This window comes from Thermomyces dupontii, assembly GCF_041956625.1.
Source record: "Thermomyces dupontii strain NRRL 2155 unplaced genomic scaffold VTN31scaffold_3, whole genome shotgun sequence".
In the NCBI taxonomy this organism is placed as follows: Eukaryota; Fungi; Ascomycota; class Eurotiomycetes; order Eurotiales; family Trichocomaceae; genus Thermomyces; species Thermomyces dupontii.
Genome location: NW_027192309.1, coordinates 2,143,183 through 2,163,385, shown reverse-complemented (window position 1 = coordinate 2,163,385; position 20,203 = coordinate 2,143,183). Strand labels below are relative to the sequence as shown.

General features: G+C 52.4%; 6 protein-coding genes across 6 annotated transcripts; 4 read left to right on the top strand and 2 right to left on the bottom strand.

The window, feature by feature from the left end:
- Nucleotides 1–1,344: 1,344 nt before the first annotated feature.
- On the top strand, nt 1,345–5,007 carry VTN31DRAFT_4270 (uncharacterized protein; the record flags this gene model as incomplete). Its single annotated transcript, XM_069404640.1, has 3 exons — nt 1,345–1,548; nt 1,598–1,671; nt 1,725–5,007. 3 exons carry the CDS (start codon nt 1,345–1,347, stop codon nt 5,005–5,007), a joined length of 3,561 nt encoding a protein of 1,186 aa, XP_069261593.1.
- A 365-nt stretch (nt 5,008–5,372) lies between these two features.
- VTN31DRAFT_4269 (uncharacterized protein) lies at nt 5,373–6,044 on the top strand (the record flags this gene model as incomplete). Its single annotated transcript, XM_069404638.1, has 3 exons — nt 5,373–5,688; nt 5,752–5,859; nt 5,932–6,044. The coding sequence occupies 3 exons, from the start codon at nt 5,373–5,375 to the stop codon at nt 6,042–6,044; spliced, it is 537 nt and encodes a 178-aa protein (XP_069261592.1).
- An 856-nt stretch (nt 6,045–6,900) lies between these two features.
- Nucleotides 6,901–7,848, top strand: VTN31DRAFT_4268 (uncharacterized protein; the record flags this gene model as incomplete). Its single annotated transcript, XM_069404637.1, has 3 exons — nt 6,901–7,015; nt 7,079–7,660; nt 7,715–7,848. 3 exons carry the CDS (start codon nt 6,901–6,903, stop codon nt 7,846–7,848), a joined length of 831 nt encoding a protein of 276 aa, XP_069261591.1.
- A 193-nt stretch (nt 7,849–8,041) lies between these two features.
- Nucleotides 8,042–9,322, bottom strand: VTN31DRAFT_4267 (uncharacterized protein; the record flags this gene model as incomplete). The annotated part of the gene is made up of 3 exons (XM_069404636.1): nt 8,042–8,338; nt 8,404–9,201; nt 9,251–9,322. The coding sequence occupies 3 exons, from the start codon at nt 9,320–9,322 to the stop codon at nt 8,042–8,044; spliced, it is 1,167 nt and encodes a 388-aa protein (XP_069261590.1).
- Nucleotides 9,323–10,622: 1,300 nt separating this feature from the next.
- VTN31DRAFT_4266 (uncharacterized protein) lies at nt 10,623–12,119 on the top strand (the record flags this gene model as incomplete). Its single annotated transcript, XM_069404635.1, has 10 exons — nt 10,623–10,642; nt 10,700–10,731; nt 10,795–10,881; nt 10,949–11,110; nt 11,164–11,186; nt 11,254–11,291; nt 11,347–11,487; nt 11,541–11,790; nt 11,859–12,028; nt 12,086–12,119. 10 exons carry the CDS (start codon nt 10,623–10,625, stop codon nt 12,117–12,119), a joined length of 957 nt encoding a protein of 318 aa, XP_069261589.1.
- Nucleotides 12,120–16,043: 3,924 nt separating this feature from the next.
- On the bottom strand, nt 16,044–17,288 carry VTN31DRAFT_4265 (uncharacterized protein; the record flags this gene model as incomplete). Its single annotated transcript, XM_069404634.1, has 1 exon — nt 16,044–17,288. The coding sequence occupies one exon, from the start codon at nt 17,286–17,288 to the stop codon at nt 16,044–16,046; it is 1,245 nt and encodes a 414-aa protein (XP_069261588.1).
- Between the last annotated feature and the right edge of the window lie 2,915 nt (nt 17,289–20,203).

Here is a 20,203-nt window from a genome sequence, read left to right as displayed (position 1 = left end):
ACGGGGATCGACTTGCCAGCCGAGAGAGGGGGGTTGGCGAACAAGTCTTGATGGCTGGACCCAAGGTCTCGGCACGGCTGCCGCGACCGATTGACTGGCAAGTGGAAAAATGAAGAAGGACGTGGACGATGGCGTGGCTCACGCTGAGAGAAGAAGAGAAACGAAGCAACAATGATGCAGGAGAGAGAGTAAGGGGGGACAGGTATGATAGACGGATCGGTTGCCCTTTGGCCAGTTGACGGTCAAAGTGCCCAATGATGCATGGACTATCCCAAGATCAATTCGGAGTCAAAAATCACGGATGCTCCGTGAAATACTTTAATTCTGGCTTTTCTTCAGACTCTCGAAGCTGCTCTTGATTTCCTGTTTACGATGATTTCCGAGGTATTTGCTTGACGTACGAGGACTCTACTCAGCTGAGAGGATTCCCTACTCTTGTTTCCGGCCAACCTTGCCCATACAGAGCCATCAGTTCAGATCTCAGATATCATGACTACAAAAATTGGGACTTCATGACGCCCCCGGGTATGACTATGAGCGTAAAATTCTACGACTAAAAAAGAACAGACAAAAGCAGCCATCATCTGTCGGGGCGTTGGCCGTTTTCAGTCTTGGTCTTTCGGATCCCAAATCCTGGCGGAGATTTTGGGCATCAGTTTGACACAAACTAAATCGGCTCCTCAGGACAGATTACTGAATGCTAGGACCGGCGATTCAACCCAGGCGATCACAGAGAGAATGGGCAATGCAGAGGTCGCCGCCATAGAGTACCTCAGCTTCTGGATGTACCTCAGCCAGAAGAACCCCAGAGCCTCTGGAGTTCCAGAATCCGGAGTCTGGAGTAGTGCAGCTCCAGCAGTGTGCATTACGTAATCTTTTGGCAATCACGTGAAGCACGGTGTATGACTCATCGTTACGCCTAAGGCGGTGAACGCGCTCCGAATTCTGCCAGTTCCGTGTCGCCATCCATGGGACCACGGCGTGCTCTTCGGCCCAGGTTTTTGGTCGGGCTGTCTCAGATGCTGATTTTGCCCTGTATGACGGGCGGGAGACTTCATCCTGGCCTGTTCTCGAAATAACTACGATGCTCTGAAAGACGAGTTTGCTAGAGCCCGTTTCATGTGCCGGCTGAAGGGCGCGCATTGCGGCAAGGAAGATCTGGCGCGCGAGGAGAGATTTCAAGACCTAAGCGAATAGTCGGCTTCGAATGACTACAAACTGATAGAAAAATTATCGAAGATCCTCGCGTATTTACTGTTGATCTGCAGTATTTTCGATTATCGAGTCTTTGTCCCGTGCGAACCCGGACGAACGGCGCTTCATCGCTGCCTACACCAGTAGATCATGAAAAGCAACGATTTGGCCGATACCCCGGCAGACGCCACCTCGCGGCCGGAAGAAACCGCGACGAACACAGCGGAGAAGGAAATGGATGCCTCGGCCTCGAGGACGGCGGAGCCCGTTTTACAAGACGAGGCGAGTAGGCTGCGGGAGCTTGATGCAAACATTCGCGATCAGGATGACTTGGAGCGCGAAGTCGGCCGCCAGGTACGTCCGCATCTCTGATGAGGACTGACTGGATGCTGACGATGACCAGGCTGATCGACTCCTGATGGAGCAGGAGGACGAGCGTGATGCAAGGCGGCTGGAACGGACAAGAGCGGAGAAGGAGTATGTTAACCTTCTGTGGCCGTGGACCAGGTCTCTGTTGACTATGAACACAGTAAAGTAGAAGGTCACATCTTAAAGCTCTACCAGCGCTTGTCGCAACGGATAGGACCTGCACAGAGCGTGCGGATTCAATCTGAGATTACGAAAGCGCAAGAGCGACTAGCTGCCTTGGAAGAGGATATCAAAGATATTCAGCAGCGGATGGACAGCCGCCATCAACAGCACGATGTTGCCGCAGTGACGGAGTCGGGAAGACTACCCGGCGAATCTCGCCGGGACTATCTGATCCGGACGGGCAAGATCACTCCGTTTTCAAAAATGGGCTCGGGCCCGAGAGAAGGCCCGCTAGCCAGCTTGCGGGACGCGCTGATGGATGCCGAGGACGAACGGGACGAGGCCGAAGCGCTCGAGGAAGCCCAGAAGAGAGACTCGGTCTCGCATCGTGATCTTCGGCGTCCAGGCCTTGAGTTTGATGAGGTGTCCGAAACCAGTGAGGAAGAAGCCGCTGAGCGCCCTTCGAAACGACGGAGGGTGTCCAAGACTGCGAAGTCGAAGAAGATAGAGGATGATGAAGACTTTGTCGCTTACGAGGAGACCAGCGAAGACAGCGAAGTGTCTTCCGCTGAAGAATCCGATGCCGCTCCTCGCAAGACAGTCAAGAAACGCAGCCGTCGAGTATCCACAACGGACACCGAGGACGAGATGGAGGATCTCCGCGGGTTGGATGACGGCAACGAAAAGTTCTATCAGCGCCGGCTGAGTCGCTGGATCCGTCGCAGGGCTGCCGCTCGGGAGCGCGCAAAACAGAAGCGAACCGAGACCGAGGGGCAAGTGTCGGACGAGCAGCGTGGTGACAATCAGCCAAGCGAAGAGTGGCTGCTGCCGCATCCGACCGTGCCGGACGCCGAGTTCGACGGCGGCTTCCGGTTGCCTGGAGATATCTATCCGGTTCTCTTTGACTACCAAAAAACTGGGGTTCAATGGCTGTGGGAGCTTTACCAGCAGAGAGTCGGTGGCATCATTGGAGACGAGATGGGACTGGGTAAGACGATTCAAGTAATCTCGTTTCTTGCCGGTCTGCACCACAGCGACATGTTGAAGAAGCCGGTCATTGTGGTCGCACCGGCCACAGTGATGAAGCAGTGGGTAACCGAGTTTCATCGCTGGTGGCCGCCGTTCAGAGTGTCCATCCTGCACACTTCGGGCAGTGGCATGATGAACGTGCGCAGCGAAAGCCACCGCGAGAATGCCCTTGCGTCCCAGATGTGGGATCCCAACCGGCCACACACCATGACGGGAGCTCAAAAGGCGGCCAAGAAGATCGTCGACCGGGTGGTCAAAGACGGGCACGTCCTGGTGACGACGTACTCGGGTTTGCAGACGTACGCCCCGGTGCTGATTCCAGTGGAGTGGGGATGTGCCATTCTGGATGAAGGACACAAGATCCGAAACCCAAACACCTCAATCACCATTCACTGCAAGGAACTGCGTACACCCCATCGATTGATCCTCTCCGGCACGCCGATGCAAAACAATCTGACAGAACTCTGGTCTCTTTTCGATTTTGTGTTCCCCATGCGGCTGGGGACGCTGGTCGACTTTCGGAACCAGTTCGAGTTTCCGATCCGGCAGGGTGGCTATGCGAACGCGACGAATCTGCAGGTCCAGACGGCGGCCAAGTGCGCGGAAACTCTCAAGGAGGCGATCAGCCCGTACCTGCTGCAGCGTTTCAAGGTCGACGTGGCGGCAGACCTGCCGAAGAAGAGCGAGCAGGTGCTATTTTGCAAACTTACACCGCTTCAACGGAAAGCATACGAGGCGTTTCTTGGCTCGGAGGAGATGTCGTCGATCTTTGCCGGGCGAAGGCATATGCTGTATGGGATTGACATCCTCCGCAAGATCTGCAATCACCCGGATCTGCAGGGGCACAAGCTATACTCGTCGCGAGCTGACTACGGCGACCCGGCCAAGTCGGGAAAGATGCAGGTCGTCAAGTCGCTGCTGGAGCTGTGGAAGGACACGGGGCACAAAACTCTGCTCTTTGCGCAGCATCGGATCATGCTGGACATTCTGGAGAAGTTCATCAAGTCGCTGTCCGGGTTCCACTACCGACGGATGGACGGTGACACGCCGATCCAACTCCGGCAGAGCCTTGTGGACGAGTTCAACAACGATCCTGACATCCACGTGTTTTTGCTCACGACCAAAGTCGGGGGTCTGGGGGTGAATCTGACGGGAGCGGACCGGGTGATCATTTACGACCCAGACTGGAACCCGTCGACGGACGTGCAGGCGCGCGAGCGGGCCTGGCGGTTGGGCCAGAAGCGCGACGTTACGATCTACCGCTTGATGACGGCGGGCACGATTGAAGAAAAGATTTACCATCGGCAGATCTTCAAGCAGTTTTTGACAAACAAGGTACTCAAGGATCCAAAGCAGCGGCAAACGTTTGAGATGAGCAATCTCTACGATTTGTTCTCGTTGGGAGATGAGGGTCCGACGGAGACGAGTACCCTCTTTAATGCGAAGGCTACCTACGAGGATCGCGAGGCGGCTAAGAAGAAAACCAGGGGTCTACCCACGAAGCGGACGGCATCGACGGATGACAAAGAAAAGGTCAAGGACGTTGCCGGCGTAGCCGCTGTGGAAGACTACAAAGAGCAAGACGAAGAAGGAAGCAAGGACGCGGTCAAGGAGCAGAATCAATCGACCAATTCAGAGAACCGGCTCATGGAGGCCATCTTTGCTCGCTCCGGGGTGCACACTGCGCTGGAGCACGACCAGATCGTGAACGGGAAGCGTGTGGTAGCCGCCGATCCGAAGATTATCGAAGCCGAGGCGCGGCGCGTAGCGGCCGAAGCGGCCGCTGAGCTGCGAAAGGCGGGCGAGATGGCGCGCTCCGTGCCGATTGGCACGCCAACGTGGACAGGTCAGTTTGGCATTGCCGGACGGCCGGACGACGCTGCGCCACCTGGGTCCGGCGGACGGAGCACCGCCCGACGCAGCGGTGCCGGCCCGTCATCGGCCAGTATCTTGGCCAACCTGGCAACGCGATCCGGGTCCGGGACTGCGACACCGTCAGGCTCGAGCAGCGTCCGCGGCAGTCCGGCTCCCAGCCGTGCGCCCGATTTCATGGCAATGATCCGCGACTTCATGATCGCGCACGGCGGGTCTGTGTACACGCAGATGCTGATTGACCACTTCAACCGGTTCTGCACGACGCCGCAGCGGTCGGCGGAATTCAAGGAGATGCTCAAGACAATTGCGGTGCTGGAGAAAGGCGGGCGCAATGGACGGGGGAAGTGGTCGTTGAAGAAGGAGTATGCGAAGGGTTGATCCTGTACCATAGGCCTACTCGTACATACATACCAGACGTGTATAGATTTGGTTGGAATTGACAGGGATTGGACTGGCATTTCCGATTGTCTTTGTTGATGTTCGATAGCTTCATTAACCCCTCCACTAATGTTGTCGAGAGTTGGAAATGTCAACGTCATCGCGCACAGACGGAGGGACCAAACTCCGCTGATCAACTGCCGATCAAGCCGGCTGCTATCGATGGCAGACAGAATACATAAACTAACCAAAGCTCCGGAGCTCCAGGGCACACTCTTCATCCGTTCAACCCACTCTGCTCTCGATTCCAATACTACCCTCCAAAAAATCGAGCCGATACAGTTCAATCACGGAGTACTAAAACGATGGCCCTAAACAAACTCATCCTTCTCACCCTCACAGCTACCACCGCCTTCCTCGACCACGTCCTCGGCCATCCACAGGCTCAACCGCATCTACAACGACGCGCACAAACCTCATTCCGCCTCAAAACTTCCCCCAACAACCTCTACGTGCAATCCTACCACACGGGTGCAGGTCTCAGCGATGCCGTCCTCACCACGGACAAATCAACGGCCAGCACATTCGTGCTCATGAATGATACCAATCTGCAGCGAGAGGATACTACGGGGCAAGGGTTTACATGGGGATTGACGATGGACCCGGCGAACAATTATGCGGGTGAGTCTACGCCTCCTTCAACTACTTCAGGATGTCTCTGGAAGATAATCTGATATTATTCAGGCTGGGAGTTTGTCAAAATCAAAGCCGGCACGAGCACTCCCGGTTTCAGCATCGACGACGACGGCAAGGTGAGCTGGGATGGAGATCCGCAATTTGATGGGTGGTTGGGTGAGTTGATCAACTCCTATACAGCAAGGCTAGTGGTTTTCCTGGTCCGCTGAACGGTATGGTGTGCCTTAGTCTGCGACTGGTGGCATAACGCGCCTCAGTTGTTCTGGATTGTCGCGTCGCGTGCCGACCGGGCATTCCCGAGTACATGCCAGAGAGTGTCCCTCGTGACGGAGAGAACATGAGCCGGGCTTGCGGAGGAGCATTAACCTCGGCCAAGGTTTATGTACTTTGGGCACTAAACGTCGATCGAAAGTCTAGTCGGCGACGGACGGAGATGGGAGATGGATTTGATTGGATGTGGGATGTTACGCAAGCTACGGAGTATGCCAACATTGCCAAGATAATGTTTACTGTAATCACGTGATTACTGGTTTCTTAGATGGCCAACTCACTCTTTCGAGATAACCATCATCGTGATCGAGTGACTAGTAGAGTAATGAAAAATAACTAGTCCATGTTTATACTGCTTTGCATTTCAAAAGCACACATATTGGGCCTATTTGGAGAAATGCAGGCGGAGCTAAGGTGGTATGGACGAGCATGCCAAACGGCAAACAGCAACCCAAGCGGACTTTGGTTGGCTTGTCTCAGACACCAAGAATAGAACAGAATCTGATCGTAGAAAAACAACAAAACAGCCAATCTTCTGACCAATTTTGAATTCCCACGCAACTCTCCAGCGTCCTTCGTTCGTTGTCAGTAGAATAATTCATATTCACTCGCTTCCGTTTGTCGACGCTCGCTTTGTGGAGGGGGATCTACTTACATTTTTTCGGCATCGACAATCAGTTTCGACGGTGTTCGGTGACTCGACTCGACTCCGCCCTGACATCCAGCTCTGTACATTCAGCTAGGTCGGGATAGTCTGATCGTCGATCGAGAATTCAATCTCTTAGTGAGGAAAGAAAGGGATTTGTTTGTCCGTTTTCTGAAGTCGTGGACTTTTTTGATTTTTCGGTTTACGCACATCCCTTTCTACCCTTTCTAGGGGTGACTGGCCCCTGGATCCCTTCTCCTGGACAATCAAAGAAAAACAAGATGCGTGCCTCGTCATCATGGTGTTTTCTGGTGCTCCTGCTGCTGGCATGTCTGGCAGTAGTACGGGCGTCAGCACCAGAACCGCAGATTACCCCGATGGCCATAGCCAAGCGACGTGAGTTGCGACTTGCACTTCGGGGGTCATATGAGCCTTGCTAACCAGACGGTATCCCTACAGAGGATGAAACCTCTAGTTCAGATAGCGAGGACTCGACGACGAAAACCTCCTCAACCTCGTCTTCTTCGGACGACGAGGAAGAAGAAGAGACATCTTCAAGCAAGCCAACCAAAACCTCCTCCTCCTCCAAAGATGACGACGATGACGACGACGACGGTGACAACAAAAAAACCAAATCGGAAACCACCTCTGTTGACCCGCGCCTCGGCCCTGGCGCCGCCTCGCTCACGGAACCCCCTGCCACTTCGACGACGTACTACAAGATTGGCGACAAAGTGACCTTTGGCTGGAACTACACTTCCCTTATTGTGAAGCCCTCGGCCATTGACGTGCTGGCCACCTGCACGCTCAACGACGCCACATACACGATCGCCAGCAACATGAGCTTCGCCAAGTCCTCGGTCGTCTGGGATACGGAGAAGTTCGCTGCTTCAGGAACCGCGCCGCTGCTGACTGCGACGTACACGCTGATCATCAAGGAGGCCGGTACGGAAATCGATGATGTTGCCAAGGCGGGCCATCTGGCGCCGATGCAGCATCCGTTTGGCATGTATAAGCCGCAGCCGTATACGCCGTTGGATGGTTAGTTATTTCCTTCCCTCTACTGCCTCTCTGGAGTGATGCTGATATAAGTAGAATATGTCTGCGCAACCTGCAGCTCAGCAATGTCGGATAAAGAGCGCCAGGCTATCGGCTTCGTGCTGACCATGGCTGCCATCGCGGTTACGTCGTTTACGTTGTTTGCCAGCGGTTTCGGAGTTTTCTCATGATGATGGATCTTCGATTTCGATCGTCTGTAATTTGCATCATGAGTGCTAACTCAACATATGTTTTTTAATCTGGAGTTTACGGAGGGTACGGAGTCTGGGGGTATGTGTTTGCTTTTTGTTTTATAGTACAGCAATATGTAATTGAATTCACGAGCACCTTAGGTAGGTACTAGTCATAAGTAGCAGCAATAATCTATCTCATCACATCACCAACCCGAGAGACATCGTCACATCCAATATGGTAACAGACCCAAGCCCGTCCTGGGCTCTTATTCCCAGGCTCATGGTGACCACCAGCAGCAGGCGGAGGACGAGGTGCCGCCGCTTTGTGCCCCTCTGTCGCCGTCGCAGATGCAGAGGAAGTGGCAACAGTCGGCGAGGACACATGCTGCTCGCGCCGCACCACCGGCAACTGCGCCTGCTTATCAAGCAACATTCCGCATTTCCCGCAGGGTTGCTGTCTGAGGTTTGCGTATGAGGCAATCATTTCCTTTATTCCAGCTCCATCAGCAAAGATCCCTTACGAGTTTCGGAGAAAGGGTATGGAATACAAACCATTAAATATCGAAAATCCCACCGACGCGGTCTTGCGTTGAGCACGGAGCATACCTGCGCCTCGAGCTTGGTCGGCGGGCGGGATGATGTTGAACGAGGCGCCACGTGCCATTCCGTCGTCGCGGTGGTGGTGGTGGGTTGTTGTTGACCAAGCGATGCCGATGACGAAATCGACACGAGGAACAGATCTAGTGAAAGGCCAGCAGGAGGGAATAGGATTGTTAGATGCGGCCGATTATTGTCGCCCTTCTTGCCCTCACCGCTGGGGCCGCTGCTGATAGGACCCGCGTCGGCACGACAAGCGAGAATCTTGAGTTGTGAGTGGAAATTCCGCAGCGCGGACGAGGAGGAAATTATTGATCGCCAATCTTGCTGGTCCCGGGCTGGGTCGGTAGTAGCCGGACGCTGCTGTTGCTGTTGAGGCGATGTCTCCCTCTCGTCCAACTCGCGGAGTAACCCCTCATAATCCTCCTTACTTCTCCCTTTCTCCAGCAAGAACGGCACGGTGACATCCTCAGCATTGTCATTATTACGGAAGCTCTCCTCTACCCGCTCCCACACGCCGCGCAATTCCGGACTGCGCCATGCGCTCTTGAACGCTTCGACCTCTGCGACGCCGTCACGCGCGGATTTGGCGAGGGCGTCGCTCAGCGCTGCGGGGTTGCGTGCGATGGCAGCACCGCCATGATTATTCTGATTATTATTCCGTGCTGCTGCTGCGCCAACTCGTTGCGGGTTGATGATGGGTGCTAGCGGGGCGAGGAGGCGGTTGGGGAGGAGAGTGCGAAGTTGGTGGATCTGACCCGAGATCAGCATACTTCCTTCTTCTCTTTCTATTATGTAGTACCTTCGTTTCCAGCTCGTCAAGCTTGCTCAGTGAGACGAGCAGCTGTCGCTCGGTGTCGGTCGACGACGACATGCTCCTGGTTGCTTCATGTGCGAAGTACTTGGGCCGCTGGTTTGTGCCGATCGAGCAGCTATAACTATAGGTAGTTAATCAGGTAAACTCTCAGGTATTCGATACATCATTTCAAAATAAGGTAGGTGGTTTACAGAACAATTGGAGCTTGAATGCACGCTGTGACGTCTCAATCAAGCTAGTCAGATTACTCCAGTTGGCAGATAGGGAACATCCAGGATATCGGGATCACGTGCCGTTTATCGGCGTCACGTGTCGATAGGCAATCGATGGATTTTCTGAGTGAACACTGAAGAGACAGACCTGAAGTGATTATTAGGGCTCAGCCCTCCTGCCTATGGCCGGAGAGGCTACAACTTCAGATCGCCAGAGTTCATCCTCATTTTCTTTCTGGCCATTCCTTCATGTACTAAGAAGATACATATCACCAAGTGGCCTCTTAGGGCCAACTTCTGGCCAATCGTCAATTGGGGTCACCCGCCTTTACTTTCACAAGTACAGAGTAGTACTTGTAGGAACACTCGGGCTTTGGGTCTCTGGGAGACTCTGATGTACAGTAGTAACCTTGCAACGACCGTGTTGATGAAGTCGTATGGGACATGGCCGAAAAATCTCATCCGGAGCCCGTGAGCCAATAGCGAGCTTCTTTATCGCGTTCAATTGGGATATCGGGGGAACGTCGACATGCCGCGAATGATCTATTACTTACACCGCAGACTCGACCTAACTCCAGGCCGGCACTGCGGCCTCCGGAATTTCGAACCTTTCCACTCTCACGTCACGTTCCTCGGCATAAGTTATCAAGCGCTCAGGGTCGGGGAAGCAGGGATGAGTTGACCCGGCGGCGCTGATTGGCAGATGGACACCAATCCTGGCCAGAGCGAACGCTTGGACATTGACTTTCAGACAAACCGCCCTCCGTTACTCAATCTCAGAGAAAGACACCTAGGTCACCATGTGGCATGTGCGCCCAGAAGCGCGCCACAAGGCAGCCGCCTATGTTTCCGTTTTGGAACAGGTGCAGCAACGCAGTCGAAGAACTAAGATTGTAATGTTTGTCCACTTACGCATACAGGGTAGGTATATTAGCTGAGAAGTTGCAAAGGCCTTGTTGGATGTTGCGGCCAGCTCTTGGTAACTTTCAAAATTGTCCTGCATACAACCACGACCTCCATACACTTCCAAGGATTTTGAACGTGTGATCAGTCGATCATCAATCTTCCTGGATTCTAACTGAGCTATTCCACCATGGCAGAACCGTTCGCTCAGAGACAGACCACCACCGATAACGCCCCAGTGAATGTCGAAGTGGATACCTCGGTATGATATCCCTCCATTGTGACGCATCAGCGAGCATGACTTACTTGAGCCACACAGTATGAGAACGATTCTTCTTATGGCGATGAACTGTACGTGGTGACGCCATGGCACTCCGGATCCCAAAACAAGCTCACACATATTCTTCGACATAGGTTCGTCGTACAGCGCATCGCTGACCTCCTCGGTTCTCGATTATCGCCATGAAAATGGCCGTCGGTACCATGGATTCCGCGATGGATGTAGGAGTTGACTCCTTGCCTGACCATTCAGGATCTGTACGGGAGTAAACTGATTGACTTTTTCTAGCGTATTTGCTCCCCAACGACGAAACGGAGAATGATCGCCTGGATATGTTACACGAAATGTGTCTCCAAGTGTTGCATCGGAAACTCTATCTGGCGCCGATCAAGAATCCGCAGCGGGTGATCGACCTCGCAACTGGGACAGGGATCTGGGCTATTGACTTTGGTAAGTTTGCCTACCCGGGTTTGACCCGGGATACGGATGCTGATTGATCGTAGCGGACCTACATCCCCAGGCCGAGGTAAAGAAAATATTATAGGGAGCTTCCCATAGGGACAGGATGTTGAGACCGGATCTTTTTGTTCCAGGTGATCGGTTGCGACTTGAGCCCGACTCAGCCGAATTTGTCAGTCTGACCGAAGATATTGTAGTAGAGTCGCTCGACTGACGGGCTTTGGCAGGGTTCCTCCGAATGTGAAGTTCCTGGTGGACGACATCGAGTCCGAATGGACATATGAAAGCAACCCATTTGACTTCATCCATGCGCGATACCTCGCCGTCTCGATCAGGGACTTCGGAAAGCTGATCAAGCAGTGCTATCGGTATGCCATGGTAATCACTCCATCTCTTAGAATTCTCTTTCTGATGAAAACAGATCAGTCAAGCCCGGTGGCTGGGTTGAATTCCAGGACTGGGATGGTTACCCCTACTCGGAAGACGGCAGTCTCAACGGCACCGCTCTCCAACGGTACTACAGCGAAGTATACGGCGCGTTTGAGTCGGCCGGCTATGAAGTCCGGCCTGGGCCTAAACTGGAGCAGTGGTTTAGGGACGCTGGATTCATTAACATCCACGTGAAGAAGTTCCCCGTTCCGTACGGCGTCTGGCCAAAGGATCCCCATCTTGTGAGTTTCTTTCCGTTGTCTCAAAATAGTCAAACAAATGATGGCCCTGTACTGACCTCTTCGTACAGAAGAAAGTTGGCGCCTGGGCCCAGGCTCAGGCCGAAGCGAGCGGTTTCGAGGGCTTCGCCCTGGCCGCTCTGACGCGGTATAAACAGTGGACAAAGGAAGAAGTCACTTTTCTTGTCAGCAAGGCGCGTGCGGACGGCCGCAAGCGCGACATTCACTCGTTGCTCAACTTGTAGTGGCCCTGTTTCTTTCGAGCTTGAATAGTGCTAATCATGAATCATACCTGCAGCTATGTTGTCTACGGGCAGCGTCCAGAAAATTGAGCAAGGTGAAGTATTTTGGGATATACAACATTATACTTGCTATGTAGGTAGGTAGGTTTGCAGAAACGAGAATTCTCCATGCCGTCCGCGAAAGCCTTCCTCGTTTTTCAGCTTTCCCCTTGTAGATTGGAATAAATGAATTGATGAATTGAGTACTTCGAACTAGTACTACTGTCGACCTTCTCTGCCCTTGATCAACGTTCCATAGTACTAACTCGTAGGGCCTAGAAGGGCCTGAAGGTACATATTCGTGCACGTTATCTCTGGCCCGTTGCGTTCCAGTTCTTCTTGTGGACTTCATTCGGGCCCCCTCAGTCGTCATCTCATTCAAACCGTTCTAGGGCATAACTTAGGGCTCCTGGTCGGGGGAAGCAGGGATGGGTCAGTCCGGCAACGCTGATTGGCAGAGGGAGTGACATGCAAGATTAGTTTAGGGTCCCCTGCAAGGCTGCAAAGGGACGTGCAATTGCAACGACGAATCGCGGAATCGGCCCAGTCAGTGTTCAACGTTGGATTGCGCACATCCCCCCGGTCGCTCAATCTCAAAGAAAAGGCATCCCTGTCACCATGTGCACCAAAGGCGCCGCCTCTGCTACCGTTGTGGCAGAGATGCAGAAACGCCCGCGGAGAAATGAGAGTGTGATCCTTGTCCACTTGCGCATGTAAAATAGTACTGAGTCGGGATATCTAAAGGCCATAGTAGTATTTTTCAGAGGCGGTTTTGAAGGAGGGATCAGTCAATCATCAATATCTCTGGAATTCAAAGAGGAATTTTTCAAATATGGCGGAAACATCTGCTCTGGAACAGACCATCACTACCAACAATTCCTTAGTAAACGTTGAAGTAGACACCTCGGTATGATATCCCTCCATTGCGATACATCAGCGCAAGTTTGCTTACATGAGCCACACAGTACGAGAACGACTCGTCTTACGGCGATGAGCTGTACGTGATGACATGGCGCTCCGGATCCCAGAAAGCATGCTCACACGTATTCAACATATAGATCGTCGTACAGCGCGTCGTTGACCTCGTCAGTGCTTGATTACCGCCATGAGAACGGTCGTCGGTACCACAAATTCCGCGACGGATGTAGGAGATGACATTTTCTTGCCGGATCATCTCAGACCCCGCGAACTGAACGTTGTTTTCTAGCGTACCTTCTCCCCAACGATGAAGCTGAGAACGACCGCCTGGACATGGTGCACGAGCTCTCTCTCCAGGTGCTACACCGAAAACTCTACCTTGCCCCGATAAAGAATCCGCAGCGGGTCATCGACCTGGCGACCGGAACAGGTATTTGGGCCATTGATTTTGGTAGGCTTGCTTCCTGGCTTTCGGCCGATGCAGGATACAAATGCTGACTCAATGTAGCGGATGAACACCCCGAGGCAGAGGTAAAGAATGTCATCGGGAGCGATCTCCAGATGAACTGAATGCTGAGATTGGAACTCTTTTTGTTCTAGGTTATCGGTTGCGACCTGAGCCCGATCCAACCGAGTCTGTCAGTCCGACCTAAGAACTCGTAGTATAGTCGCTCGACTGATGGAATTTGACAGAGTTCCTCCGAATGTGAAGTTCCTGGTGGATGACATCGAGTCCGAATGGGCGTATGAAAGCAACCCATTCGACTTTATCCACGCACGATACTTGCTCGTCTCGATCAAGGACTTTCCAAAGCTGATTAAGCAGTGCTACCAGTATGTCATTTGAACTTTCGCTGTATTCTTTTGTCGACTTTTTTAACCGATAACAGGTCAGTTAAGCCCGGTGGCTGGGTTGAATTCCAGGACTGGGATGGTTACCCCTACTCGGAAGACGGCAGTCTCAACGGCACCGCCCTCCAAAAGTACTACGAAGAAGTCTACGGGGCGTTTGAGCAGGCCGGATATGAGGTCCGGCCCGGTCCGAAGCTGGAGCAGTGGTTTAAGGACGCTGGATTCATTAACATCCACGTGAAGAAGTTCCCCGTTCCGTACGGCGTCTGGCCAAAGGATCCCCATCTTGTCAGCCCCCTTATCTCCAAACAGTAACCAAGATATATTGTATGATTTCATACTAACCGTTGTCTGAAAAAACTCGGCGCCTGGAATCAGGCTCAAGGCGAAGCCGCCTTCGAGGCCGGAGGCCTGGCTGCTCTGACGCGATACAAACAGTGGACTAAGGAGGAAGTCTTGCTTCTTGCCAGTCAGGCCCGCGCTGACAGCCGGAAACGCGACATTCACATGTTATTGAACTTGTAAGTGTACCATTCCTGTAGCTCTTAAGCTACACTAGTACTGCTTGTGATGTAAACTAATCACGAACCACACCCACAGCTATGTGGTCTACGGCCAGCGTCCGGACAATTGACCAAGATGGAATCTGGGATGGGCAACACCAGTACATCTTATCGTGTACCAAAGGTTCCAAGTATGCGAGACCTCACGCGCTGCTCGCGAAGACTTGTTGGCTCTTCCGTTAGGGTTAGGGTTATATGACCGGAGAGGGGTTGCTACTACGACATGAAGTAGTTCTTACTATTCAGATTGCAGATAGCTAACTATCCTCTGTGTTTAGATCGACCATTCCTCCATGTACTGCATATTGTCACCCATTTGCCTCTCTGTTTTCCCTTCAGGCGAATCCTCATTTGAGGTCGCCCGTCATTTTTTTTACTACTCTTCCGGGACTTCTGAGTCTCCGGGAGGATCTAATGATAGTTACGTATTGCGCCGACCGTGTTAACGATGCCATAAGCCATGCCTAGCAAATCCCATGCATAGTAGGAGAATGAATCATTTTATTGGCGATGAACTGTACGTGGATGTGACGCCACGGTGCTCTAGATCACCTTCTCCCCAACGATGAAGCTGAGAACGACCGCCTGGACATGGTGCACGAGCTTTTTGTCTGCCAGGTGTTGCACCGGATGCTCTACCTGGCACCGATCAAGAATCCACAGCGAGTGATTGATTTGGCGACTGGCACAGTATTTGGGCCATTGATATCGGTACTTGTCGGGCATCATCTCAAATCACACGGATGCTGAGATAGGATCTGTTTGTTCCTGATGATCGGTTGTGACCTGAGCCCGATCCAGCCGAGTCTGTCAGTCTGACCTAAGAACTCGTCGTATAGTCGCTCAACTGACAGGATCTGGCAGGGTTCCTCCGAATGTGAAGAAGATATCGAGTCCGAATGGGCGTATGAAAACAACCCATTCAACTTGATCCATGCGCGATATCTGGCCGCCTCGATCAGGGGAATTTGGTAACCTGATCAAGCAGTGCTATCCATCGGTATGCTATTGGAACTTCATCACCCCGTTTTTCTTCTTGACTCTAACAGGGAAAACGGATCAATCAAGTACGCTGGCTTCGTGAACATCCACGTGGAGAAGTTTGTCATTTCCATACGGCGGATAGCCAAAGGGTATAAACATCTTGTCCGTTCTCCCCTTTTGTCCCCCCAAACAGCAACCGGATAAGAATCCAGTATTGAAGATTCTCGGCACCTGAGCTCAGGCTGGGGCCGAGGCCGGCTTTGAAGGCTTTGCCCTTAGCCGCTCTGACGCGGTACAAGCAATGGACTAGAGAGACGGAAGTCATTCTTCTTGCCAACCAAGCCTGCTCCGGACGGCCGGAAGCACAAAATTCACGTGTTGTTCAACTTGTATCCTTATAGCTTTTTGAGCAACATTACTTTCTCATAACCAAGCTTAGCCATGGGTGACGTCCGCAGCTATGTGGTTTGCGGCCAGCGACCCGAGAATTGACCAACAGATGGACAACATAACATCATTGTAAGCATAAGGGTCTGGAGTCAAGAGAGGAGGGTTCATTCACCTCGCGTTCAATCATCTCACTTCTGAATGAATCTACCATCTATCGTACACTCGTAACTAATACATGTACAGAAAGAAAAAGTAGCTTGAAAGGAATCTAAGGCTTTGGCACACCGCCAGTTCCAAACAACTCCATATGAACTCGATTCCGATCGACACCCAATTCCTCCAACGCCTTTGCCATGGCCAGCATGAACGGCGTCGGCCCGCAGACGTAGTAATGCGTGGAATTGTTGTTGAGGAAGAGTTTCTCTGGATCCATCTTCTTCAAATCAATCATGCCAGTGAAGTGGTAATCCTCGCCCGGCTTCTCGTCCTCCCGGGGCTTCTCGTTGAACAGAGTCACCTGGAGGTTCGGATACTGCTTCTGCAGCGCCAGCACGTGGTCCTTGAACGCGCGCACCTTGGCGTAGCGCACGCTATGGATGAAGTGGATCGGACGGCCCGTATCCGACGCCGTTGCCGTGTTGAGCATCGAAGTCAGAGGCGTCAAGCCCACGCCACCGGCGAGCAGGACAATGGGCGAGGAAGGATTCGTGTTGTCCAACACAAAGTCACCGCAAGGATACGACACGCGGATCACGTCGCCCTCGTTGTAATGGTCGTGCAGGAGGTTCGACACGTGGCCCGGAGGTGTCGACGCGGAGGGGTCATCCGATTTTTGCAAGCCGCTCTCACGCTTCACGCTGATCCGATAGTAGTCCGGGTTCGGCTTGTCACTGAGCGAGTACTGCCGGGCCTGCGGGTACTCCAGAGCCGGCACGTCGATCTGCACGGAGATGTACTGGCCGGGGCGGAACGAGGGCAGAGGCTTCCCATCGACGGGCTTCAGGTAGAACGAGGTGATTTCCTCGGACTCGGGCACCTTCTTGTCAATTCGGAACTCGCGCCAGTCGGTCCAGCCGTCGGCGGAACGGTAGATGGTACCCTCCTTGTCGATGAGAAGGTCGGCAAGTTGCCAGTACGCAGCGGTCCAGGCGTCAAGGATCTCGGGGGTCAAGGCATCACCGAGCACCTCCTTCATGGCCTCGAGGAGGAAGGACCCGACGATCGCATACTGCTGCGGCTGCACGTACAGCGAGGCATGCTTGTTGACGATCAGTTCAACGTCGGAGCTCAGCGCGCCCAGGTCGTCGATGTGTTCGGCATAGGCGTATAGCGAGTTGGCGAGGGCCCGCGGCTGGTGGCCAGTCTTCTGATGGGTTGTGTTGAAGATGGAATTGAGCTCGGGATGCTCCCCGAGCATGTTCTTGTAGAAGACTTGGGTGATGTTGGTGCCCTGCTCCTTCAGGATCGGAGCAGTGGCCTTGATGAGCTTGGTTTGCTCCGGTGTCAAGCCCATGGTGGAAGATGTTTGTGAGTTTCTCTCTCAATCACAAAGGTTCTGATTTGTGGTTGTCTCATGGAACACACTCATCGCATCGGGAATTTAAATAACCGTCTCTTAACGATCGTACGACGTTGGGACTCTGTTGCTTCCGAGAAGTTTTTCATTTCGACGCGTGGTCCTTGATCGTCAAGTGACACGCATCTCCGCGGAGCACGGGCGTTTTATTCCATTCTTCCAGCATCCCTTTCTTTTTTTATTTTATTTTTTGATTTTTTGCAATGTTTGCTCCACGCGACCCACTGCAAGATATTTTCCGTTGATTTTTTTTTACTAGCTCTGCTGATTGGCAGCGGCCAGTCATCTCGGAACCGTGCTCCAGCTTCTTGGGACTGTGCCACATGTCTATGACTCCTGGGACCTGGAGGCATTTGGGGTTTATCTGTGGACATGATTGATTGGGCAAATCAAGGCCTGATGTGAGAGTCCACGGAAAGTCATTGCAAGTTACGGAGTAGTAACTACCTACCACAGTAATTTTGATACTACCATTAGTTAGGGCTCCCTTGTAATTATGCATCTCCGAAGCACGGCCACACGAAGAATTCCCAAATCAATCGACACATACCTAGTATTCATCAAGTTAAACTACTATGTTTTCTTCACTGTTCATAACTACGGAGTACAGTGGTAACATTCTAACTTGTTCCTGCGAATATTTTCCAACGCCGAATAAGCTTCCGCACCGGTTCGCCTAATTGGGATTAGCCAGGGACGGCTGATGTGCAAAACCGAGTTTCGATCTTCAGGGCCGAAAGCCGAGACAGAGCGGCCAATGTCATATGACTCCGATCCCGAAATCTCCCGACTCCGAACCGATCTCGGAATGTCAGGTGATCGACCCCAAATGGCCTCTACTCCGTACTCGTAGTCCGTACGGACTTCCTACGGAATAACCACGTGGCTAGTGTTTCTCAATTTGTTGTATTTAAACCTCCGAGGTGACAAGGACCCTGGCCTAATTGGTTTCTGACAACTTGACAGTTGTTCCGATCTCTCCCCGGAGATTATCGACAGAAAAGATTCGCCTGATTCTCAAATCTTATCGCTCCACGGAGCACTGAGTGCTTGGCAGGTTGGCGAAAGATGGCCCTAACCCTGAATCTAACCGTATCTGGTGCTCGTATCCTGAGTATTCTCTTTCCAAATGAGGTTTAGCCTCATGGCTGAGTAACCGCTGAGTCAGCATACCTCTCATGCGTGCCGCGTTTCGCCGAATCCCGCGAGTCCGCGGCTCTGCGCCACCACCGGGCGCCGTTGAGTTTCTTTTATGAGACTTTGTTTTTTTTTTTTTTTTTTTTTTTTTTTTTAACACGTGTCTCTGTTGATCCGATCCCGAGGATACGATTGCTGAGATCCTCCTGTCGGCTGTCGATCACTCCGGACGGAATATTTGTGCATAGTCCGAACTGGTGCAACGACTTCTATCGTACGTATCATTTATTCATTCCACGGGGTGCCCTGCTTGCCGAGAGCCCGGTTCGCTCTGCAAGGCTGTCCGCGTACAGCCGTTGTTTCCGTTGCTGTTTGAGTAGAAGGCCAAAGTACTCCGTACCGGCAGGAGAAATTGGTCGACTGGCTGTGCACGATTCTCTCTGGGTGATAGAATCATCGTCGAGTACGGAGAACGGCAGGACTTCAAGGCAGATGGAAGTGAATGACATGATTCCCCAGATCTTGGTGTCATCCAAAAGTGTTCTTCTCCGTTGAAAGGGCGGAGTCGGGCATTAATAATAGCACAGGGATCTGCTCGGTCGGAAGTGAATATGATCATCATGACGTACTGGGACAAGTCGGGTGTACCCAATCAACTTTCGACGACGGGGTGTGAGTACTGTTGTACTCCGTAGATCTGCTGTCATTTCTGCACGATTCCAGCCTCCTTCATCAGCAAATGTATTTCTCGGAGAGATATACAAAATTCAAGGTTTCTACGATAACCAGAATGTTCCGATCCGAGGAATCCGTACAGATGATATATCGTGCCTAAGGTACTTGATTGGTGCGATCGCAGGCAGCGATGAACGAGATTTCCTAGATAGGTAATTAGTTTTGATTGATGCCCTCATGCCAGATTATGCAAGACGGAGGACGAAACATGCTCCTGCTTGGCAGCTTGATCTTCGCGGTAGAAGTTGGAGCCTGGTGCGGGAAACTGAACGATCTAGACAAAGGCAGCTGGAAATGGAATCGCTGATGCACGGCCAAGTTAATGCACTTTTGTGGAAATACTCGTATGAATTGAGCCTCTTGTTGCAGTGGAAGAAGAGGACGAGTACTTGAAACAAACACAAAGAGAATCAATCATTAATCATGATGAACAATCATCCGAGCACGCAATGGGATTACAGGAACAAGCTGCTTTGTTGCTTTGTAATAAAGGATGAAAATGATGAGTAGAACCTGAAAGCAGAATTCAAGGGAAGCGCAGAGAAGGCGAATGAAAGGCCTGGAATCCTCGAAGCGGTGACTGAGCGGTGAGTCAGCAAGCGGACTTACGTGAGCAAACTCCGGATCGACTGTGGCCGCATCCGGCCGAGTGTCCGGAGAGAAGTTTAACCTTCGGAAACTTCTTGCCGGACATTCACGGGCAAAGGCACCAGGCTGACAAATTTTCAACATTCGGCCGCACAGCATGGGATTGCCAGCATAAGAAGCTGCTGTGTCCGCCTCCTGGAGTTCAGCTTCTGGTCTGTCAATGACGCCTCTCCTCTTTTGATGATCGAGTGAAATTTGCGGAGAGATCTCCTCACACACACACAGCACAAATCCGCCATTGTCCAGTGTCCACAACAAGGCTCCTGCACATCAGTGGAGACTTCAGCCTTGAGATCGACAGCCAATCAGACTTCCCGGACCGCACGTTCCTT